At 41.2% G+C, this 26,033-nt stretch overlaps 1 protein-coding gene and 1 non-coding gene across 3 annotated transcripts in view; one reads left to right on the forward strand and one right to left on the reverse strand.

The window, feature by feature from the left end:
- Positions 1–26,033, reverse strand: part of RBM6 (RNA binding motif protein 6) — a 107,631-nt gene that overhangs the window by 21,268 nt on the left and 60,330 nt on the right. Inside the window, exons 3-4 of one of the 2 annotated variants that reach the window (XM_060307480.1) lie at positions 2,856–3,022; positions 1,844–1,918 (exon numbers count right to left, since the gene is read on the reverse strand). In XM_060307480.1, coding sequence (XP_060163463.1) covers positions 1,844–1,909 — 66 coding nt within the window. In that variant the 5' untranslated portion in view covers positions 1,910–1,918; positions 2,856–3,022. The remainder of the gene's footprint in view (positions 1–1,843; positions 1,919–2,855; positions 3,023–26,033) is intronic. The other variant, XM_030867200.2, reaches the window with a different exon arrangement.
- Positions 21,206–21,278, forward strand: TRNAA-CGC (transfer RNA alanine (anticodon CGC)). Its single transcript has one exon. It is a non-coding gene; the product is annotated as a tRNA-Ala (tRNA).

Below are 26,033 nucleotides of genomic sequence, written 5' to 3' on the forward strand. Positions count from 1 at the left end.
CAAGAAAAGATGCTCAACATCATTAGTCATTAGGGGAATGCAAATCATCATCATAATCATGATGATGAGATACTATTTCATACCCACTGGTGGTTGTGAAATAGTTTGATGGCTACTATCAAAAAAAAAAAAAGGAATATAACAAATGTTGGCAAGGATGTGGAGAAATTGGAACCCTCAGACACTGCTGGAGGGAATGCAAAATGGTGCAGCTGCTGTCTGTGGAAAACAGTTTATTGGTTCCTCAAAGAGTTAAAAAATGAAAAGTACCATATGACCCAACAATTCTACTCCTGGGCACTTCCAAAAGAACTGAAAACAGGTTTTCAAACAAAAATTTGCACATGAATATTCATAGCAGTCTTATTCTCAATAGCCAAGAAGTAGAAACAACTCAAATGTCCATCAACTGATGAACAGATAAACAAGATGTGGTATATCCATATAATATTATTCAGCCATAAAAATAAATGCAGTACTGATACACACTATAACATGGATGAACCTTGAAAACATGCTAAGTGAAAGAAGGCAGACACAAAAGGTCACATAATATATGGTTCTACTTACATGAAATGTTCAGAATAGGCACATTCATAGAGATAAAAAACAGAATAGTAATAGTGGTTTCCAGAAACTGAGGGAAATGGGAATGGGGAGAGACTGTTTAATAGATATGGGGTTTCCTTTTAGGATGATGAAAAAGTTCTAGAATTAGACAGTGTTGATGATTGCACTTCATTGTGAATGTACTTAAGGCTACTGAATTATATGCTTTAAAATGGTTAAAATGGTAAATTTAATGTTATGTGTATTTCACCACCTTTTAAAAAATAGTTAAATGTTTTCCTAAATTGACAGCTTAAGGTACTACATCCATGAACTATGAATACTTTGGTCAATGACAATCACAGCTATTCAAATTGTATTCAAAAATGTAAAGCTAAAACTTTTACTTAATTTTATCAAGTTCTACAACACTTTTTTTTTTTTTTTTTGCCCTACAACACTTTTAATGAATCTTGGTTCAGAAACTTTATATAGATTTTTCAAATTTATTTTTGAAACTAAACAGTAGCAATGAAAAATGACAAAATATATTTTCATGCTCATTTGCAATCAAACTGGACTTCTAAAAAGAGTATAGCCTGGGGCTTCCCTGGTGGCGCAGTGGTTGAGAGTCCGCCTGCCAATGCAGGGGACACGGGTTCGTGCCCCAGTCCGGGAAGATCCCACATGCCGCGGAGCGGCTGGGCCCGTGAGCCATGGCCGCTGAGCCTGCGCGTCCGGAGCCTGTGCTCCGCAACGTGAGAGGCCTACGTATCGCAAAAAAAAAAAAAGAGTAGAGCCTAAAATCTTTATATATGCCATTCAAGAACAATACGAAGTTGAAGAGAGGAAAAATCCCATGGTACCTAAAGTTCTATATCCTTGGAAACCCCTGAATATCCAAAAAAAATGTGTATCTCTCACAGAACCAGCCTCTTTATATACATCATTCCAAACACTAATAAATCCTCTTTACCCCAGGAAGGGTAACTGGGGAGAGGTTATAAGTCAAGGGACTGTTTTTCTTTCAGTTTGTAATCAACAGAAAGCATGGCATATGTCCTTGGGAAAAGGTCTCCAACTACAGACCCAGAACCCTCTATGGCCACAGGCAGTAGCTGGGAAGCAGAAATTATAGATGATCTTGCCCTGACCTCCAGTTCATCTGAAGTGAACCAAGGAAGAAGAGCTTTGCCCTTGGCAATGCATACTACACCAGGCAGCATTCCTGTAGACATGGAGGAGCTGTGATGCTGGATCCTTACTTCTAAGGAGAGGAATTCTTGGCACTTACCCGTTTGCAGTACCAAAAATCCAGGCTTGGTACATACTCAAGGGTGACCTCTTTGTCATGGATCATTAGAGTTCCCTGTAAAGACAAAGACAGAAACCATTAACATTAACCTTTGGAGAAACAAAGAGACAGGAAAGCACAGAGAGCCTTTCCAGTCCCTAAGTTGAAACATTTTACAAAGAGTGGGCTTATTCATCAGCAAAAGGAAATGGCTGTTATAAGCCACAGACTTGGGACAGTGTGGCAGAGCAAGCTTAAGCTTAGGGAAAGGGAATGGGAGAAGGTGAAATCAGTCTTCAGCCTTGGCTCCTGTGGGTTGGGGCGCTGTCTTTGGGCAGGTTAGGCCCAGTCTACTCCTCCAGAGGTCATGTAGTCCCAGCACGTCCCCCACCTGGCTAGGGAGCTGGCACACTGTCAAGAAGCAAACTCTTTCCTTCTGAAGCACAGAGGCACAGGAGCCCTCTCAATTATCTTCTTTTCCATGGCTAACTCAAATCCCCTTGGTGAGGTAGTAAGGGCTCTTAACTTTGGTGCCTGAAAACTTTTTTTGCAATACTGCTGCATGGCAAAAGCACCAAAAGAAAGAGGTACAACACCGAAGACAGGAAGAAAAGAGGAATGTGAAAGCTTCACGGCAGGTCACATCCTTAGAGCAGGAAACTGAATGGCTGGTGGTGGCAGCAGTGGTGGTAGTGGCGGTGGTGGCAGCAGCATCACTGTGGCTTGGAGCCTTCAGAGTGAGCTGGCCATGAGAACTGAGGAGGAATCATTGGCAAATAAGCACTTTGGGAAAGCCTGGCACCAGAACAGGTGGGAAAAGGGGTTCAACAAGCCTGCAGTTACAGAGCTCCTTTGCCTCTGCATTTTGGACAAGACACGAATTCTTTCACATCAAGAAAAAAATAAATTTTGTTTAATAAACACTGGACAGCAGATATGTGTTAGAGCAGAGGAAAAAAAAATCTCTGCCTACTGACAAGGGACCCTCACCCACACTTGCAAGTGAACTAACCGAGGATGCGACTCTGGAACTAGCCCCTGCGCTGTGTTCATTCTCCGCCCTCTAGGGTCCTCTGTGTCTCCTCAGACAGGGCTCTGAGTTATACAAGGCATTTCTTTGCAATTGGACCTCAGTTTCTTGCTTGAATCCATACATCTGTCAAATAATGCTTTACCTCTCTGCTTTTCACACCAAAAGAGTCAAGAGAAATACATAGAATAAAATTATTGTCTTGTGAAAACAAAACAAAACAAAAAAAAACCTGCCCACCTACCTAAGTCCTAGAATCTGGTCTCTGAGAAACTGTTTCATGGTTTGTTCTCAAGGCTAGAGGACAATGATAATAAAAATTTGCTAACATTTTTTAAGTGCTTACTCAGAGCCAGAAACTGTTAAGTATGTTATCTCATTTAACCCCTAAATGATCCCATGATCATTATCTCCATTTTACAGATGACGAAACATGCTCAGAGAGGTAAGGTTACCCAGCTGGTGAAAGGGAGAGGCAGATTCACTTCTGGGGCTGTAGATAAGGGACTGCCTGCTGCATTTGGCAACTCCTGCTCACTCTTAGGGATAGGTAATCTGCTCTAGGAGCCAATCCAGGAAAGAGAAAAAGCTCTGCAGACAGGGAGGGTCGGGGGATTATCACTCTGCCAAGCTCTACCTATACAGGAGGTTGGTCAAGATGATACCCTTCCACCCAGACGCAGTATATCATGTCATTTAAGAATATGGACTCTGGGTCAGGTTCCCTAAACTTGCATCCTGACTCCACTCCATGACCTTCATCAGCAAGGTCCTTAACTTCTCTGCGCTTCAGTTTCCTCATTTGTAAAGTAGGAATAACAGTACCTACTTCATAAGGTGGTTATGAAGATTAAGTAAATTAATACATGTCAAGTGCTTAGCATGGGATATAGTTAGGGCTCAATACCTGTATTTCGAGCCCTAAGTGCTAGAAAAGGACTAGTCACTCATTCATCAGATTAGCTACTCACTTCATCTTACTTGCTTGTCAGGTGATAATACTTCACACTCCATTTCAATCTACTGAAAGACTAAGCTTTCATAAGGGAATGGTCACTGCATGTCAGAACCTGTATCTTTATGACAGCGCTTAGTGTTAGTTTTCAAATGCTGGGCCAAATCTGATCAACCAGGCTAAATCTTGCTGGTCTTTTATTATCAGTACCAAGCTCAGTACTTGGTACAGAAAAGGAGCTTAATAAGCAGTTATGGAACGAAAAAAAGACTGAATGGATCCAACTATCCCTGGAAGACTGGAGTGCTTTAGCACACAGTGGCTCTAGAGGAAGGTACTGCTGTCGTGTACACCTGTACACCCAGTCCATAAAACATGGGGGTTGCCATTTGAACAGTGAACAGTGCCATCAGAACAAGGCACTACTGTGAATTGCAGTCAATTGCAAATTCTGATTGTACCACTGGGAGGCATCAGTAGACTCAGGAATTCCTAAGGCAAGGAGCACGTTATACTTATCAGATAACAAATATGATGTTCCAGAAGCTGTTGATGACTTTCTGTCGAAGCTAGGGAACTCGCCCTGCTAGGAGTACTCACAGCATATCAATTTGAGAAGATTACCTTCAATTCATGTGTTACAATGGCATGCATGATTTCTTTTTTTTTTTTGGCAGCACCACGAGGCTTTCAGGATCCTAGTTCTCGGACCAGGGATTGAACCCGTACCCCCTGCAACGGAAGTGCAGAGTCCTAACCACTGATTTCTTATTCCTCAGAGCCCCCTACAACTAAGGCGGCCCTTTCTTTTCAATCTGCACATGGTTAGACATGAGGCTACCAGACACCACTGCTAAAGAATACAAAATGGCTGTTAAACCCATCACTATTGAAGAACAGAGCGAATTGATTTTTTATAAATTTATTTATGGCTGCATGGGGTCTTCTCATTGCGGTGGCCTCTCTTGTTGTGGAGCACGGGCTCTAGGCATGCGGGCTTCAGTAGCTGTGGCTCGAAGGCTCTAGAGTGCAGGCTCAGTAGTTGTGGCGCATGGGCTTATTTGCTCCGCGGCATGTGGGATCCTCCCAGACAAGGGCTCGAACCCATGTGTCCTGCATTGGCAGGCAGATTCTTAACCACTGTGCCACCAGGGAAGCCCAGGAGCCAACTGTTTTAATAAGAATAAACAGACACGGGACTTCCCTGGTGGTCCAATGGTTAAGAATCTGCCTTCCAATTCAGGGGACACAGGTTTGATCCCTGGTGGGGGAACTAAAATCCCACTGCCTCGGGGCAACTAAGCCCACGCTCCGCAACTACTGAGCCCATGCACCACAACTAGAGAGAAGCCCATGCCCCGCAATGAGGAGCCTGTGTGTTGCAGTGGAGAATCCCACGTACTACAACTAAGACCCGATGCAGCCCCAAACAAATCAATAAATAAATATGTTTTTTAAAAAATTCTAAGAAAAAAAGAATAAACAGACACAAAAAACTCGAATAAGAACAATCAGGTTGATTTATGATTTGATTCCCCAGGTGTTATACAGCGGCTGCCCAGATGTACCAAGCACAGGCGTGACTTATACTGTACTCCTCCCCATTCCTGTCAGGTCTTTTGTTCAGATTTCATAAAGATATGCCAGTGTCTCCTAAGGAAACAACCTGTGGGGAGTTGGATTAATAAGGGGGTAGGATGATTTTGTAACTTTTTGGTTGACCACTTTTTTTTTTTTGCGGTACGCGGGCCTCTCACTGTTGTGGCCTCTCCCGTTGCGGAGCACAGTCTCTGGACGCGCAGGCTCAGCGGCTCACAGGCCTAGCCGCTCCGCGGCATGTGGGATCTTCCCAGACCGGGGCACGAACCCGTGTCCCCTGCATCAGCAGGCGGACTCTTAACCACTGCGCCACCAGGGAAGCCCGGATGACCACTTTTAATTGTCTATTACCCACCACCTTCACACACTAGAATTTTTATTCATCATTTGAATTATTGGGTTATTTATTAAGCCACTTGAAGCAAAGGTACCATGAAGACAAGTCTGATTAACCACATCTGGCTTCTAAAGATGTACCACCATATATTTGAAAGTAAAACCAAAGACACCCCCTTTCTCAGTCGTGTTAGATTAGGCGTAAATTAGATTAAAACCTGCTAGAATCCTCCCAAGCCCAAAGCTCTCACTTGACAAAGTCACATATATGTGTCCCTAAGTATATTTCAAAGGGTCTTAATGTGAAAAAGCTGCAAGCAGCGAGAGATAATCACACTCCTGAAGAGCAAAGCGAGTCCTTACTCTCCACCTCAGGGACACTAAAGAGTAGCATATTCTGGGTCTGAGGGCTGCTAAATTCAACATTCACATTTCCATTTCCCTTTTCATCTGCTGCTCTTGGAGACTTCATAACTCCATTTTGTGACTGTTAACCTGTGAAAAGGACTTGGGTCAGAGAATTGAGACTCTATCGTAACTTCCAGCTGGTTTATAACCAAGCCCAAGGATTCTTAAGGTACTGGGGAGGTACAAGAGAAAATGGAAAGGAAAGAACGTTTCTGGCCAGCAGCTTTGCATCTTTTCTGAAGATCTCCCACAAGCAGAGTCACAGTTATACTCTGTATTGAGAATATGATTGCTGTGTGGCATAAAAGATCACCCCATTCAAATATGGAGAGAGAGGGAGACAGACAGGATCAAAGGCAGGGGGAAAGTATGTGAGCCTTGTGAATACAACTCACGCTGAAAAATGAGCAAGCCCTCTTTGCAGATTTGTGCTTCTTCCAAACACAGGATGGGAGAATCAAGTTACTGGTGGCTGAGAACTGGTACTGTCTATCAGAGATAGTAATCTTTATTCACAAAGCAATTACAGTTTATAAAGGCATTCTTCACAAATGTCATCTTGATAAATCCTCACAATAGGACATAAATAATACCTACTTCCACATGGGAAAGTATGGCTGAGATACATGGAGCACCCTGCCCAAGATTATAGAGCTAGTTAGCAACTTATATGGGACTGAATGTCAGGTTTTCTTTTCATCACATTGCTTTTCTTTGTTTTTAAACTTCCAAGGTGTCAGTCAACTCATAATACTTGCCACACCAAAGAGGTGGCTTCTCTACTGAAGCCCGCGTGCCGCAACTAGTAAGCCCACGTGCTGCAACTACTGAAGCACGTGCGCCTAGAGCCCATGCTACACAAGAGAAGCCACCGCAATGAGAAGCCTGTGCACCACAGTGAAGAGTAGGCCCCGCTCGCCACAAGTAGAGAAAGTCTGCGTGCAGCAACAAAGACCCAACACAGCCAAAAAAAAAAAAAAAAAAAAACAGGTGGTTTCTGATGAAAAGGTGCACAAGGCAAGTCTAAAGAAATTTACAGGCAATGGCCCCACAGGGAGTTTTTAGAGAGACTGCCATAAAGACTCTGTTTCTTGATAGCACTGCCAATCCTCCAACTGGCCTGCTCAAGGTGCTCTTTATGTTCTTAAAGTACCTACAATTACTTTAGGTGCTGTGTCTCAGACAAAGAGGGCTGCTAGTAAGTACATTACCAGGAATTTCAACACCAACAACAATCAAATGGACCTGCTGAAAGAGTAAAGCAAGAGGAACAAAATAACAGGTTTAAAACAGATGTATCTCTTGGTAACTGTGGGAGATTGGTTCCAGGACCCCCACAGATACCAAAATCCAAGGATGCTGAAGTCTCATCTAAAAGCCTCTAGTAGGGCTTCCCTGGTGGCGCAGTGGTTAAGAATCCGCCTGCCAATGCAGGAGACAGGGGTTCGGGACCTGGTCTGGGAAGATCCCACATGCCGCAGAGCAACTAAGTCCGTGAGCCACAACTACTGAGCTTGTGCTCTAGAGCCCGCGAACCAAAACTACTGAAGCCCGTGTGCCTAGAGCCCATTCTCCACAAGAGAAGCCACAGCAATAAGCCCGTGCACCACAAGGAAGAGTAGCCCCCGCTCGCTGCAACTAGAGAAAAGCCCGTGTGCAGCAACGAAGACCCAATGCAGCCAAAAATAAATAAAATAAATAAATTTATACAAAAAATAAAACAAAATAAAATGGTGCAGTATAGCTGGCCTTCTGTATCTGCAGATGCAGAACCTGTGCATATGGAGGGCTGACCATATGTCATTCCCCTCAGTATAAAAGGGTAGTTTTTATAGAACTCTTTTGCATAGCAGCTAGGCTCATTCCTTCTGGTACAAGGATAAGTTACAGTTCAAACATCTTGTAAAACTCAGTATCCCCAAAGGCCAAAACCAGAATGAGACAGAAAGAGAAAAGGAAAGGAAGGAAGGAGGGAAGTAGAGGCCAAAAATCCTGAAGGAAGTACACAGAAGGCTCTGTGACACCTCTAGCTTGGTCCACTGACAACAACTCTAGCTTGGTCCACTGACTGCCATGTACCCTCTGCTTAGAATGGCCTTTCACCCAGCAGAAGCTGAGTTGCCCTCTGAGCCACCAGGAGGGCAGCCACCTGATGGAAACTCCACCAGAAACAAAATAGCACTTGAGGGTCCAATTAATACTGAGGAGCAAAAATAGAACTACCATACGACCCAGCAATCCCACTACTGGGCATATACCCTGAGAAAACCACAATTCAAAAAGAGTCACGTACCACAATGTTCACTGCAGCTCTATTTACAATAGCCAGGACATGGAAGCAACCTAAGTGTCCACTGACAGATGAATGGATAAAGAAGATGTGACACATATATACAATGGAATATTACTCAGCCATAAAAAGAAATGAAATTGAGTTATTTGTAGGGAGGTGGATGGACCTAGAGTCTGTCATACAGAGTGAAGTAAGTCAGAAAGAGAAAAACAAATACTGTATGCTAACACGTACATATGGAACCAAAAAGAAAAAAATTGGTTATGAAGAACCTAGGGGCAGGACAGGAATAAAGACGAAGATGTAGAGAATGGACTTGAGGATATGGGGAGAGGGAAGGGTAAGCTGGGACAAAGTGAGAGAGTGGCATGGACATATATACACTACCAGATGTAAAATAGCTAGTGGGAAGCTGCCGCATAGCACAGGGAGATCAGCTCGCTGCTCTGTGACCACCTAGAGGGGTGGGATAGGGAGGGTGGGAGGGAGACGCAAGAGGGAGGAGATATGAGGATATATGTATATGTATAGCTGATTCACTTGTAAAGCAATTACACTCCAATAAAGATGTTAAAAAAAAAAAAAAGATTGAGGAGCAAGGAGACACTGCCCTCTGGGCGGCTACTTATCTGGATATCTTTTCTTCTCCAGACAAAAGCACAACAAACATGTTTTCTAAAATGCTACTTAATAACACTGTTTACTGCCTGACCAGTTTAACTGTCATTTCCTAAGAGGACACAACCTACCTCTTGCTAAAACTAAAACCTTATTTGTGCTCTTTGAAGCAGTATGGCTGACCTGTGTTTCACTGGGCCCTACTCACCAGGCTCAGAGTTGGTGGAAGTAAGGTCTCTGTTCCAGAAACACAACACAGGCGCTGACGACACAGGCATCTGGTGCTGAGAATATATTCCACCCACTCCACCACCATTCCCTGCCATTCTTTTGTATATTTTAAAGTAAGATCCCATAAAATGCCTCTATCATTGTGAAAGAAAATCAGTGATCTGCAGTCTTGGAGATGATTTCATTAACTTAGGTCCTGGAAGACTTAGGATGGATAGACTCATCTACCAGGGGATCTATGAGAGACTTCTATTCTAAGAGTCATTTGAGTCAAAAACAAAGAGGGAAAACATAAACAAACAAACAAATAAATAATCAAAACAGCCAAAAGTCTTTTCGTTCCTTGTGAGAAGATGAGGTCCTATTACAAAGACTGAGACTGCCAGGCAGATGGGGCACTCAGCAAAGTCCCTCACCACAAATATCTTACCGTAAAGAAACAATTGACAAGCTCCAGTTAACAGTGCTTAGAATAATCAAACAACTGTGAACCACTAAAATGCAAATATTTTTGAAACTTTCAGTTTGTTATAATTTTGTATGTTTTAGAACAACGTTTCAGCCAATGTTTATAGAGACCTCAGTTTAGTTAAGATTTCCCTGATTATTCAATTACTTATTTCCAAATAAAGATACCATCTAGTTCTTAGTGGAATTAGAAAATTAGGTTTGAACATATCTTACTGATATCCTCAGAATTCCTTTCAGAATTCCGGTTTCTATAACCTCCATTTTATTCTTTCATATTCTAAGATGACTATTGTTCTAGATCCCCTGGCTCTTTTCTTCTGGGAAAAGTGGACCCTAAATTCAACATATACTCATGCTTCATTGTCTAGGTCTCTAAACTGAGTCACCGTAGGGGAAGAAAAAGCAAGTTGCTAAAATCAATGTGGAGAATATACAGCTTCTTATTTTGCTTTGTTTGCTGAATAATGTTCAAACCATTTCTCTCTCATTTCTTTTTCTTACAGAGCTGACGACTGGAGGTAGCAGGAACAGCCAAGAGAGCAGATGAGGCCCACAAGTAGGCCACACTGCTGAGCCTACCACAAAGGCTGCACAATATTCCCCAGGCATCCCCCAAAGAACCAGCAGCTATTCTTCTGGCCTCACCATTGAAAAGAGATTATTTCTCCTGGCTCTTTACCTACTACCTCCCACCCAAGAATCTTAGCTCTCTTGAAGGTGGTCTCTATTAGCCTCTCTGGCTTCAGTGTTCTGGGCTCAGACACTTCAGAGAATCCTGCTAACATACTTTCTGCAGAAACAGGGCCTTGAAAAGATGAATAAAATACAAAGCTGCCAGACTTCTGAACACTCACTGTTCAACTGCCATTTTAGCAGAAGTAACCACCCACCATTCTTTATTTCTTAGTCAAAAAGCTAGAGACCCACTGCCACTCTGACAGAAGCTACAAGACTAACAATGGAAGTTTCAAGTCAGAAAAGGTCCACTAGAACAAGTTGGATCTCTAACTCTTTTAATTAATTAATTAATTAATTTTTGGTTGTGTTGGGTCTTCATTGCTGTGCCCGGGCTTTCTCTAGTTGCGGTGAGCAGGGGCTACTCTTCGTTGCGGTGCGTGGGCTTCTCACTGCGGTGGTTTCTCCTGTTGCGGAGCACGGGCTCTAGGCGCACAGGCTTCAGTAGTTGTGGCACATGGGCTTAGTTGCTCCGCGGCATGTGGGATATTCCCGGACCAGGGTTTGAACTCGTGTCCCCTGCATTGGCAGGTGGATTCTTAACCACTGCGCCACCAGGGAAGTCCTCCTAACTCTTAGATCTACTCATTCTCACATGCAAATAACAGAATTATCAAACTTCAGCCCCTAATAAAAACAAGGGATGGCTTTTCACATGGAAGATGTGCCCACATTAAATTAGTCCATACTGAGGAAGCAACATCTGCTGAGCTGTAATATCATGGCTGCCATTGCAACAGATACATATAGAGAATGAGGGAATGATCTCTGCACAGCGCAGAAATCTCTGGTAATCCAGGAGTTTGGGAGAAGACAAAGCCAGCGGGTCTCTAACACTATCCCAGCTAGAGGTACTATCAAGTGCTACAAAGGCACAGCCTCTGGCCATGAAGAAACCCTCCTGGTCAGACCTGTGTGCCCTGGAAATATAACAGAGACTTAACCCTTGGATGCCTTGAAACACTCTCAAGACCTAAGATACACCATCCAATGTATTAAAAGGCATCCCTTATATTTGTTTGAAGACCACCAAAATAACCAAGATAAGTGATCATATAATTGAAAATTTCTCCTCTTTATAAGAAAAACTGGGGGAAAAAACACATTAAAAAGGGGAGAGCCTTGAGCAGTGTCAGGAAGCATCTTGAGGTTTCTAGCACACAGAATAGCAGGCATGTCTAGATTTTTTAAGAAAGTTCCAACTTCATGTTTTGTCCTATCAAAAGGCTATGTGGGGCTTCCCTGGTGGCGCAGTGGTTGAGAGTCCACCTGCCGATGCAGGGGACATGGGTTCGTGCCCCGGTCCATGAAGATCCCACATGTCGCGGAGTGGCTGGGCTCGTGAGCCATGGCCGCTAAGCCTGCGCGTCCGGAGCCTGTGCTCCGCAATGGGAGAGGCCACAACAGTGAGAGGCCTGCGTACCGCAAAAAAAAAAAAAAAGGCTATGTGTCAGGCAACGCAAACCAATTTGACATTTGAAGATGGTTAACGTTACAACACAGCTGGCTCCTCTCCAAAAGATTTCAGTTCAATACACTAAGATTATTTCTTCTTGTGGAAAGACTTCTAGAGTTTTATAGATTAAAAAATGCCTTTACCCTTTCCCTACCGAGTCCTCATCCCCCAAAATCAGTAGCCAGAACAGGCTATGTATTCATTATTCAAGAACAACTGTTTTCTCACAGCAGACTAGGCATGGGGGGGTTCAGTGGTGAACAAAACCTAGCAAGGCTCTCATGAAGATTATTTTTTAAAGCACTAGGACAACAAACAAGTACAGTTTTAAACAAATAAACAGCACATATCTCTATCTGAAATTCTTATCAGGAGAAATACAGAATGGAAAGTGTTCTTTAATATTGCCAGAAGTGAAGAGGGACAAAAGGAGAGTGAGAAAGTTTATGCTAAGAGGTCAACTGTGTGACACAGTTCACCAGGTATAAAGTGCACTGTGAGCAGCACATACAATGGACAAAGCTGGATGTGACCCAGAGAGGAGAAAATGATAAACCACACTTAAGAAAAGTGAGAGAGGCTGGCTTCCCTGGCGGCTCAGTGGTCAGGAGTCCGCCTGCCAATGCAGGGGAAACGGGTTCAAGCCCTGGTCCGGGAAGATTCCACATGCCGCAGAGCAACTAAGCCTGTGTGCCACAACTACTGAGCCTGAACTCTAGAGTCTGTGAGCCACAACTACTGAGCCCTCGTGCTGCAACTACTGAAGCCCGCGTGCCTAGAGCCCGTGCTCCGCAACAAGAGAAGCCACCACAATGAGAAGTCCGTGCACTGCAACGAAGAGTAGCCCCCGCTCGCTGCAACTAGAGAAAGCCCGCAAGCAGCAATGAAGACCCAACACAGCCAAAAATAAAATAAAATAATTTATATTGAAAAAAAAAAAAGTGAGAGAGGGACTTCCCTGGTGGTCCAGTGGTAAAGAATCCACCTTCCAACACAGGGGACGCGGGTTAGATCCTTGGTCAGGAAACTAAGATCCCACATGCCGCGGGGCAACTAGGCCCGCACGCCACAACTACTGAGCTCGTGCGCGTCAACAAGAGAGCCTGCGTGCCGCAAACTACAGAGCCCACATTGCTCTGGAGCCCACGCACCCTGGAGCCTCCGCGCCACAACTAGAGAAGAGAAAACCCGCATGCCACAGCTAGAAAGAGGCCCGCGCACTGCAACAAAAGATCCCACATGCCTCAACTAAGACCCGACACAGCCAAAAATAAATAATAAAATAAATAAATAATACATAAATCTTAAAAAAGAAAGAAAGAAGAGTAAGAGAGCCAGAAATAAATAAGATCAAGATATATTCTTTTTCTTGCTAAGATGGGCCTGGCAGAAATGCTAGTGCCTTCAGGAATGGGGCATTCTACTTCTGCCCTCTATAAATCTTACAGTTTACATATAATAAGTTGTAGAATAACTCATACAGAAAAACTACATCCAAAGCTGCCTAGGTAAAATATGGTCTTTATCATACTATAACTTCTCTAGCTTCTGAATCTATTGATCTTATATTCAAATTTTAGACACTGACATCAACACTGGTCTATTCCACATCATAAGCTTTAGCTACTAGTCGTAAGTCTATGTGACATTTTAAAAAATACAAAAACAGAAGCATACATTTTAATTATATTTTATTTATATAGTTTATTATTGTTTAGTATATTTATTATTATTATCAGGATAACTAAAGTTTGAAGAAATAAGTTCCATAACCTAAAAGAATTTGGAATCTGGTTCTTAGCCTGGAAAATTAAGAGACTACAAGTAGTCTCCCAATGCCTATTTGCTTTCTTTTTCTTCGAAGCAAACCCTTGATTTTTAACTGGGTACATGGCTGCCTGAAATAAAGAAGTTTTCCAGCCCTCCCTGCAGTTAAGTGAAGCCATAAATTCTAATACACTGGACATAAGCAGAAATAGTACTTGCAAAGTTCAGGAACTATTCTTGAAGGGAGAACCATGTCCATTTTCATCCCTTCTTCTTTCCCACTGGTCAGCAAGTCAAAGTGATGGCTGACACTCAAGCAGGTAGAAGTCACAGGTTGAGGATGATAGGGTTACACAACTAAAAGAGACTGGGTCCCTGATGATCATACCACCATAAGAAAACCTGGATGGCTTAGACTTCATTTACGGTAAAGAGAAATAAATCACCTCATTTTAAGCCACCGTTATTTCTAGTGTTTTGTCACTCACCAAATCTAATCCTAACTGATAGAGATGCTTTTGGAAATTATTGGTGATAGGCAGAGGTAGGTATTTTGCCGTAAAGACTATGAAATAAAAAGAAAGCTGTAAATTAGTTAAATAGTGAAACGAAAGATACAAAAAAGGACAGTGAAAAAACTGCATGTTTATTCTGCCAGGCATCAATCTTGTATCTCTATCAGTTACCTAAAGGTCCTGCTGTCACTTCACACTCAACAACCATCTTCGTCCCTCCCTTCCAAACTCCCTCCTTTTCCAGATGTTTTATTTCTGTTCAAGGTACTACCGTTCTTCTAACCTCTGAGTGGCCTCTGAGTCTACCCTCCCTCTTGCCCCTCTGTCCAATATCCAGTGTTACCAAACCTCAGAGAGTCTTCTTTCAAACCTGACTTCTTCATTACATACCTGCTCCCAGCCCCTAGTGGAAGCCATCATCTCCTCACATCTCAATTTCTGCTCCAGATTCTAAAAGACCTTTTCCTCTTCAGTTTCACCCCTCTAGTCAAGTCTATATACTACCACAAGAAGAGTTTCCCTATAGTGTCATTTTGACTTTGTTACATTCTTGTGGTTCCCTCATGTTTTTAAATTAAAGACTAAATGTAAGGCCCTTGACAACCTACCTTGCACTTTCCAAGCTATTCCTTTCACTAATTCCTGGAGTATGAGGACAAGAATCAAACAGAAACTTGGAAATTAGAACAAACAAGATGTGGCAACCTCTGTTAGAATAGAAACAGTATATTACTATCTGCTATCAAAGATAACAAGGTAGAAGCCTAATAGAAGTACCAGAATCTGGCAAGTCAAGAGGCTACTCAGGTTGGGAGAACAAGAGACTTCTACATTATGCAGAAACTAAAAAGATCACTAAAGGCTTATGAAGAAGGAATACAGAGTCAGAAACTACTTTTAAGTTGTATTAATATCCAGAAACAAATATTTATTTAGCACATCATGTGTTGCCAGTTATAGGTCTAAACCATTTAGGCAGTGAAGGAAATAAAAGTGAAAAAAAGAAACAGTCCCTGCCCTCTTGGATCTTTAAATCCAGAGACGTCTATTTCTGGTAACACCTGCTTTACTGTACATAGATCTTTGTTAGTCATGACCTGGGCACTTTGTCTGGTTTAGCTATTTACACCTTTATTCCGTATTTCTCAGGGTTCCAGTGCTATCTTGAAACTACCTAAGCAAACGCCTGACAACACAGAGTCCCGTTCCTCCCAAGCACTCAAATGAGCCACAAGAAGAATTTTCCTAGGCAAGGCGCCCAAACTAATGTTCTCTGACCTTAAAGAGGTCCAGCTGAGCTTAGAAACCAGATAGGAACAAACACAAACATTTCTCTGTGCTGGCACTCCTCCAGTTTATAGGGAACCGAACATATCCTGCATTGCTCTGGATTCACAGTGCACAAGAATCACATCGAAGAAGAAGAAAGAAAAAGACCTTTATATCTTTAAAATACCTCAGGCGGGGCTTCCCTGGTGGCACAGTGGTTGGGAATCCGTTTGCCAATGCAGGGGACAAGGGTTCAGGCCCTGGTCCAGGAAGATCCCACATGCCGCGGAGCAACTAAGCCCGTGCGCCACAACTACTGAGCCTGCGCTCTGGAGCCTGTGAGCCACAACTACTGAGCCCATGTGCCACAACTACTGAAGCTCGTGTGCCTAGAGCATATGCTCTGCAACAAGAGAAGCCACTGCAATTAGAAGACCGTGCACCACAACGAAGAGTAGCCCAGACCGCGCAGCTACAAAGACCCAGCACAGCCAAAAATAAATAAATAAAATAAATAGATTTATTTTTTAAAAAAAACCTCAGGAATTAGACAACCTGAGCATTATCAGATGCATAGGCAGAAATAATAAATGTGCCATTTAACAGTTGACTATGAGAAGGACAACCTATAAGGAATGGAAAGAAGAAAACTAGCTGTTCAACCATCAACTGCAAATCCTGGATATGCTCAAAACCCAAATAACAAAGGCTGATCTATGTCCAGGGCAACAAGTGCCCTGAGGCATCTGGCTGAAAATAACAAAACAAAACAACATGAAACAAGACAAAAAACCCAACAACAACAAAAAAACAATCCATAGTCCAAGGGAGAATTCAAAATGGCAGCATGAATGCCCAAAGGCATCCAAAACAGAACTGAAACCTGGCCATTGGAACTGTGAGTATTCCATGTTTTCAATAACACACCACTCCAATATGGGGTCTAATCCATTTGGAGAAAGCTCTTGAAAAAAATACCTGAAAACTTTAGCATTTCCACTCCTAGACATATATCCAAGAGAACTGAAAATGTATGTTTACACAAAAATTTGTACATGAATATTCATAGTAGCATTATTCATAATAGCCAAAAGTGGAAACAACCCAAATGTCTATCAACTAACTAACGGATAAAGAAAATGTATTACAACCATACAATGGAATATTCAACTATAAAAAGAAATGAAGTACTAATTCATACTACAACATGAATGAACTTTGAAAGCTTTATGCTAAGTGAAAGAAGTCAGTCACAAAAAAGTGTATGATCCCATTTATATGAAACATCTCAAACAGGCAAATCTATATAGAGACAGAAAGTAGATTAGGGGACTTCCCTGGCAGTCCAGTGTTTAAGACTCCATGCTTCCACTTCACGGGGCATGGGTACGATCCCTGGTCTGGGAACTAAGATCCCGCATGCCATGCACAGCAGGGCCGAAAAAAGAAAAAAAGAAAGTAGATTAGTGGACGGTAAAAGCGTGAAACAGGGAAAGGTGAAGGGAAATGGGAGCAACTGCTAATGGGTGCAGGTTTCTTTTGGGGTGATGAAAATGTTCACGAGTTAGATAGTGGTGATGGCTGCATAATTCTGTGAATATATTATACTAAATGCCACTTAAACTGTACACTTTAAAACGGTGAATTTTAAGATATGTGGACTATATCTTAATTAAAACAAACCAAAACAAAAAAAGCTTTCAGGGCTGCAAGACTATTGCCAGAACAAAGACATTCAGTTATTTCATTCCCCTCTCTTTGCCATACCCTGGCCCACTTAACCTGTCCCCACCCCACAGCCTCTCAGTGAGTACTCTGCCCCCAGCCTTTTCTCCTCTAACTGTGCATACCACTGCCACACTCATCCTCCTTAGCACACCTCAATTCTTGCCCAAAGCTCTGGTTCCCAATGACCATATATAACTGAAAATTAGAGAACTCTAACTAGAAGGGAACATCCATTTTCCCAACAAAAAGATGGCCAAAAGGCAACTTGACCAACCTTTTTTTAAAAAATTTATTTATTTTATTTATTTATTTTTGGCTGCACTGGGTCTTTATTTTTGGCTGCAAAAGGCAATTTGACCAACCTTTTTTTTTTAAAAAATAAATTTATTTTTGGCTGCATTGGGTCTTCATTGCTGCGTGTGGGCTTTCTCTAGTTGCGGCAAGCGGGGTCTACTCTTGGTTGCGGTGTGCGGGCTTTTTGTCGTGGTGGCTTCTCTTGTTGTGGAGCACAGGCCCCAGGTGCACGGGCTTCAGTAGTTGTGGCACGTGGGCTCAGTAGTTGTGGCTCGCGGGTTCTAGAGTGCAGGCTCAGTAGTTGTGGCGCATGGGCTTAGTTGCTCCGTGGCATGTGGGATCTTCCCGGACCAGGGCTTGAACCCGTGTCCCCTGTGTTGCCAGGCAGGTTCCCAACCACTGCGCCACCAGGGAAGCCCAATTTGACCAACCTTGAATGAATAAACTTTAGGGATATGAAATAGCCAAATGTCTACTTAATTTATTAATTAGTTTTATATGTTTAAATTATAAAACAACATGGTCTGAATTACAACTGTACCCCCAATACCTATACACTGGCAGGCATATAAACACAGCAAGGAGCTCAGCAGCTACTGAATGACTGTATCTAGGCAGCAATCAATGAAGTTTAAACTACTAGGTGACAGACTGAGGATACACTCAAAATCCAAGTCCACCGATGGGTATATGTTAACAGGAATGAGTGTACCTATTCACCAAGAGAAGTAATAACTATGAAATAGCCCCAAATGGAAAAAAAACCAAACAAAACCCAACCCTCCATGTTCTTTGACAGTGGAACCAATGAATAAATTGTGGTATGTTCTTTTTCTTTCTTTAAATATTTGTTTGTTTATTTATTTAATTTTTGGCTACATTGGGTCTTAGTCACGGCAGGCAGGATCTTTGTTGTGGCATGCAGGATTCTCCGCTGTGGCACGCGGGCTCAACAGGTGCAGTTTAAGGGCTCTCTAGTTGTGACACGCAGGCTCCAGAGCACGTGGGCTCTGTAGTTGTGGCCCGAGTGCTCAGTAGTTGTGGCACATGAGCTTAGTTGCCTTGTGGCATGTGGGATCTTAGTTCCCTGACCAGAGGTTGACACCATGTCCCCTGCATTCGAAGGGGGATTCTTAACCACTGGACTGCCAGGGAAATCCCTGTGGTATGTTCTTATACTGAAAGACCGTACAACAATGAAAATGAACACATCCCACTTAAACACAAAATGAATTTTAAAAACAATACTCAGTATAGAAGTCAGGTAGAAGAACACATCATGTGTGATTCCATATACATAAGGATCAAAAGCAAGTCAAAGGACTCTACAGAACGACAACTTAGGACAGTGACTACCTCTGGGAAGGGGAGAAAGATTAATGACCAGGAGAGGCTTCTTCACATGGAGCAGCATCCTGTTTATTAACCTCGGCTGCAGTTACATAGGTCCTTGGACAGAACGTTTGTGTCCACCCCCCTACCCCAATTCATATGTTGAAGCCCTAATCCCCAATGTGATGGTATCTGGAGGTAGGATGTAATTAGGTCATGAGGGTAAAGCCTTCATGAATGAGATTAGTACTCTAAGAGACAAACAAGAGAGAATCTTTCTCTCTACCATGTGAGGATACACAACAAGGCAGCAATCTGCAAACCAGGAAGAGGGCCCCCACAGGGAAACATACTGGCTGGCACCATGATCTTGGACTTTTCAGCCTCTAAAACTGTGACAAATTTCTACTATTTAAGTACTGTAACCAGTCTATGATATTTTGTTATAGCACCCAAACTAAGACAATAGGTGTATTCAACTTGTGACAATTCACTGAATAGTATGCTTATGATCTCTGCTCTTTACTGTAAGTACGTGATACTTCAAAAAGCAAAGAAGAGAGAGAAGAAATAATGATTTAGAGACAGTACCCCTTCCATTTGTACACTTCTATTTTATTCAAGCTTTTTACATGCTGCATTTTTAATCACCAACAGAGCCATTTTAGGTCATCTAGCAGTTCTCTAGAGCACATCATTCATTCATTTATTTATGGCTGCGTTGGGTCTTCGTTGTTGCATGCTGGCATTCTCTAGTCGTGGCAAGTGGGGGCTACTCTTCGATGCAGTGCATGGGCTTCTCATCGCGGTGGCTTCTTTTTGTTGTGGAGCAGGGCTCTAGGCACATGGGTTTCAGTAGTTGTGGCACACAGGCTCAGTAGTTGTGGCTCGCGGGCTCTAGAGCGCAGGCTCAGTAGTTGTGGTGCACAGGCTTAGCTGCTCCGCGGCATGTGGGATCTTCCCAGACCAGGGCTTGAACCCGTATCCCCTGCATTGGCAGGCAGATTCTTAACCACTGCACCACCAGGGAAGTCCAAACACATCATTTTTAAAAAATTTATTTTATTGAAGTTTAGTTGATTTACAATGCTGTGTTAATTTCTGCTGTACAGCAAAGTGATTCCATTAGACATATATATACATTTTTTTTCATATTCTTTGACATTATGATTTATCAAGGATATTGAATACTGAGTTCCCTGTGCTATACAGTAGGACCTTGTTGTTTATCCATTCTATACGTAATAGTTTGCATTTGCTAATCCCAAACCCTCAGTCCATCCCTCCCTCTCGCACTCCCCTTCCCCCTTGGAAACCACAAGTTTCCTCTATATCTGTGAGTCGGTTTCTGTTTCAAAAATAAGTTCATTTGGGCTTCCCTGGTGGCACAGTGGTTGAGAGTCCGCCTGCCGATGCAGGGGACACGGGTTCATGCCCCGGTCTGGGAAGATCCCAGATGCCGCGGAGCGGCTAGGCCCGTGAGCCATGGACATTGAGCCTGCGCGTCGGGAGCCTGTGCTCCGCAACGGGAGAGGCCACAACAGTGAGAGGCCCGCGTACCACAAAAAAAAAAAAGTTCATTTGTGTCATATTTTAGATTCTGACTTAGTATGATAATCTCTAGGTCCATCCATGTAGCTGCAAATGGCATTATTTCATTCTTTTTTATGGCTGAGTAGTATTTCATTATATATATGTACCACATCTTCTTTATCCATTCTTCTGTCAATGGACACTTATTTAGGTTGTTTCCATGTCTTGACTATTGTGAACAGTGCTATGAACATAGCGGTGCATGTATCTTTTTGAATTATAGTTTTATCCAGATATATGCCCGGGTGTGGGATTACTGGATCATATAACAACTCTAGGTTTTGAGGAACCTGTATACTGTTTTCCACAGTGGCTACACCAATTTACGTTCCCACCAACTGTGTAGGGGGGTTTCCTTTTCTCCACACCCTCTCCAGCATTTGTTATTTGTAGATTTTTTAATGATGGCCATTCTGACCAGTGTGAGGTAGTACCTCATAGTAGTTTTGATTTTCATTTCTCTAATAATTAGTGATGTTGAGCATCTTTTCATGTGCCTGTTAGCCATCTGTATGTCTTTTTTGGAGAAATGTCTATTTAGGTCTTCTGCCCACAAAATGTGGTATATCTTAAGCAAATTTGATGGCAATTAAAATGATGTGCTCTAAAAAGGGAACCATTTGTACAACCGAAGCCCAAGACATACAGATCATGCTGTTTGGAGCTGCTGATAATGCTAATAAATGCTTTATGTAGCAAGTCTTCACTTCAATCAAAACATGTTGGGAGACTTCCCTGGTGGTCCAGTGGGTAAGACTCTGCGCTCGCAATGCAGGGGGCCCAGGTTCGATCCCTGGTTGGGGAACTAGATCCTGCATGCGTGCTGTAACTAATAGTTCGCATGCCACAACTAAGGAGCCCACCTGACGTAACTAAGACCCAGCACAACCAAATTAAAAAAAAAGAGAGAGAGAGAAACAGAAACCGACTCACAGACATAGAGAACAGACTTGTGGTTGACAAGGGGGAAGAGGGGTGGGGGAGGGACGGATTGGGAGTTTGGGATTAGCAGATGCAAACTATTATATATAGAATGGATAAACGACAAGGTCCTACTTTATAGCACAGGGAACTCTATTCAATATCCTGTGATAAACCATAATGGAAAAGAATATGAAAAAGAATGTATATATATGTATAATGGAATCACTTTGCTGTACAGCAGAAATTAACACAACATTGTAAATCAATTAAACTTCAATAAAATAAATTTTAAGAAGATATACCACATTTTGAATCTGTGAATAATGTTATTGTGGGGAAGTTTATCGTAAGCCCGAGTATTTTTTGGCATGAAACTACAATAGTCAATTCTTTCAATGGTCCTGTAAGTGAATTTGAATACTTGTTTTATTAAACATGTTATCCAACTTTTTATTTTTGAGATTATAACCCTGGAATAATCACCAAAACTGTGTTAAATTTCTTTGCCTGCTTAAAAAAAAAAAAGGATTCTCTTTTCTGAGGGATAAAGTTTTGAGAAACCCCATGTCATATTCAGGTAATATACCTATTTTCAACATTTCAAAAAGTCTAATAGATATACCTTAAGACTAGACAGGGTAACTAAGATGTCCTCTTTTTTTCACTTTTAGCTGAATATTCATCAGGAACCAACAATTTACAAAAGAAATACAAATAACTAGTAATCAAATGTAAAAACATTCTATTTCACTAATAACCTAAGACAGAAGATTAAATCACTCCCTTCTTTGCTACACAGGCAACATTTTTTTTAAAAATTATGAAATATTTCAAACATACAGCAAGTTTGAGAACACAATAACACACATCCATGTACCACCACTCAATAAAAATATTTTGTTATTAACACTTGGCACCCATTGGGATGCAGGGAAGACAGGTACTCTCAAACACTGTTGGTAAAAAATAAATCAGGAAATTTCTGGATGGCAATTTGACTATATTTATTAAGTCATAAAATATGCTTACCTCTTAATCTGGCAAGTCTACCTGGAGGAATTAACTTAAAGAAGTAATTAAGGATGTATGACTATTGAGCTACAAGGAGATTCATCATAGCATTCTTTAATAAAATAAAGAAATAATCTCAAAATATCAAATGAAGAACTCGTTAAATCATGGTAATCTATACTATGGAGCATTACAGAGCCATTAAAAGTGGTATGATAAAAATGTATTTAATGACAAGGAAATATGCCCACAATACTTGAAAAGAAAAGGTTATAAAATCATGTGTACAAGATTATCCTACTTTGTAAATACAAAGGTTATGGATGATAAGTACATAGGAAAATTTGAAAGGGTACACATCAAAATAACAGCAATAATCTATTCAATGTTTATAGACTATTTCATCCAAAAATAGAAGAATACACATTCTTCTCAAGCTTAGATGGAACATTCACTAACACAGACAACATTCTGGGCCAAAAAACACACCTTATCACATTTAAAATAGAAATTATAAATGTATGTTCTCAGACCACAACATAATAAAACTAGAAATCAATAACAGAAAGATAGCTGTAAAATCTCCAAATACCTGGAGCTTAAACAACACATTTCTAAATAACACATGGATCAAAGAAGAAATCTCTCAAGAGAACTTTTTTTTAAAATTTGAAACTAAACGAAGCTGAAAACACAACTTGTTGAAATTTGTGGGATGCAGGGAAAGCAGTGCTCAGAAGGAAATTTATAGCACTGAATGCACATAATAGAAAAAATGAAGATCTAAACTCAATAATCTAAACCTCCACCTTAGAAAACTATAAAAAGAAGAGCAAGTTAAATCCAAAAAGAGCAAAAGAAATGATAAAAATAAGCACAGAAATCCATTATACTGAAAACAGAGAATTCATAGAGAAATATCAATGAAACTAAAAGTTAGGTTTTTAAAAATATCAATAAAATGGATAAACACCTAACCAGGCTAACTAAAAAAAAGAAAGATACAAATTACTAATAGCAAAAATGAAATAGGGGCCATCAGTACTGATTTCATGGACAATAAAAGGATAACAAAGGAATATTATGAACAACTCCATGCCCACAAATTTGATAACCCTGGTGAATAGGAGCAATTCTTAGAAAAACACAACCTGTTAAAACTCACACAAGAAGAAAAAGACAATCTGTATAGGTCTATATCTACTAATGAAATTGGATCAATAATAATCTTCCAAAACTGAAAGCACCAGGCCCCGATGAGTTCACTGATGAAGGCTACCAAACATTTAAGGAATTTATACTAATTTTCCACGTCTCTTCCAGAAGACAGAAGTAGAGGACACATTTTCTAACTCATTCTATGAGGCAGACATCACCCTAATACTAAAACCAGACACAGATATTACAAGAAAAAAACCAATATCTCCCATGAGGGTAGATGTAAAAATCCTCAACAAAGTATTAGCAAAGCAAATCCAACAATGTATGTAAAGAATTATATGCCATAAACAACTGGAATTTATTCCAGGTATGCAATGCAAGGTTGGTTCAACTTTGAAAAATCAATTAATATAATCCATCACATCAACAGGCTAAAAAAAAAAAAAGAATTACAAGGTCATATCAATAGAAGCAGAAAAAGCATTTACAAAATCCAACAGCCATTCATGATAAAAACTCTCAGCAAACTAGAATAGATGGGAACCTCTTCTACTTGCTAAAGAACAATGCGGGTGGAGAGGGGTGGGGCAGAACCCTAGAGCTGGCAAATAAGCTTATGAAAAGATGCTCACATTCTATGTCATCAGGGAAGTACAAATTAAAATGAGACACCATTACATAGCTATTAGAATGTCCTGAATACTGACATCAAATGCTGGTGAGGATGTGGAGCAACAGGAATTCTCATTCACTGCTGGTGGGAATGCAAAATGCTACAGCCACTCTGGAAGACAGTTTGGCAGTTTCTTACAAAACTAAACATACTCTTACCATGAAATCCAGGAACTGCACTCCTTAGTATTACCCAAATAAATGGAAAACTTATGCCCATACAAAACCCTACATATGGATGTATCCTATAGCAGCTTTATTCATAACTGCCAAAACTCAGAAGCAACTAAGTTGCCCTTTAGGTGAATGAATAAACAAACTGTGGTACATTCAGACAATAAAGTATTATTCAGAGCTTCAAAAAAAAAAAAGAGCTATCAAAACACAAAAAGACATGGAGGAAACTTAAATCCATATTACTAAGTGAAAGAAGACAATTACTAGCAAGTGCATATTACTATGTGAAAGAAACCAATCTGCAAAAAGCTACATATTGTATGATTCCAACTACATGGGATTCTGGAACAAACTATGGAGACAGTAAAAAGAAAATGGTCGCTAGGGGTTTGCAACCCAGCAACCATTGAGGAAAGGATGAACAGGTAAAGCACAGAGGATTTTTAGGGCAATGAAACGACTCTGCATGTACTATAATGGTTGATATATGTCATTATCAATTTGTCCAAACTCACAAATCTACAACACCAAGAGTGAACCCTCATGTAAACTATGGACTTTGAGTTGACAATGATGTATCAATGTTGTTTCACTGATTGTAATAAGTGTACCACAGTGGATGGTGAAGAAGGCTGTGGGTGTGGTGTTGGAGGTGGGATGCTCAATATTTTTGCGAGCCTAAAACTGCTCTAAAAAACAAAGTCTATTTAAAAGGAGAAAAGAAAAAGTCCATTAATTTATTTTTTTAAAAAAAGCAATATAGGGCTCCCCTAGTGGCACAGTGGTTAAGAATCCGCCTGCCAATGCAGGGGACACAGGTTCGAGCCCTGGTCCAGGAAGATCCCACATGCCGCAGAGCAACTAAGCCCATGCACCACAACTACTGAGCCTGCGTGCCTAGAGCCTGTGCTCCCCAACAAGAGAAGCCACCACAATAAGAAGCCTGCAAACCGCAACGAAAAGTGGCCCCTACTCGCCGCAACTAAAGAAAGCCTGCGTGCAGCAACGAAGACCCAATGCAGCCAAAAATAAATAAATAAAAAGCAATATAGAGATCACTGGAGATACTAACCCTTTTCTCTTAACCTGTGTTTTCTACTTTTTCTACAGTAAAATGAGTAACAACCACATAGAAGAGTGGGTGAGGTGGTGAAGAACCACCCTAACTAACTTTGGGAAACAGTATTTTGACTATATACTCTCAGGCTAAAGACAAAAAGAACTGTACCCAAATACTGGATTCTAGTTTTTCACAGGGGGATGAATTAACAATCTGAAACTACTTTATGTATACTCTGGGATTGAGCAAATAAGTAAACATATTGTGGAGAATGAAAGCCAGGATTTTTACTATTAGCAAAAAGAATTACAAATAAGGAATGAGGTAAAGCTAGAATGAACTCTGTGATATTGGATTAGAATTGGAATTTATAACATCATGAAATCATGGTTTTTAATATATATACACAGATAGATATAAAAATGCATATGTGTGTATACACCATATTTTTTAGTTCTATTCACTACATAAAATAAGGGAGATGGGATGGTTCAACCTTATAGTAGAATTCTAACAAATGTGTAAGAAATGATGGAAATAGAAAATTGCCCTTAG

Source organism: Globicephala melas, chromosome 11 (genome assembly GCF_963455315.2).
Source record: "Globicephala melas chromosome 11, mGloMel1.2, whole genome shotgun sequence".
NCBI lineage: Eukaryota > Metazoa > Chordata > Mammalia > Artiodactyla > Delphinidae > Globicephala > Globicephala melas.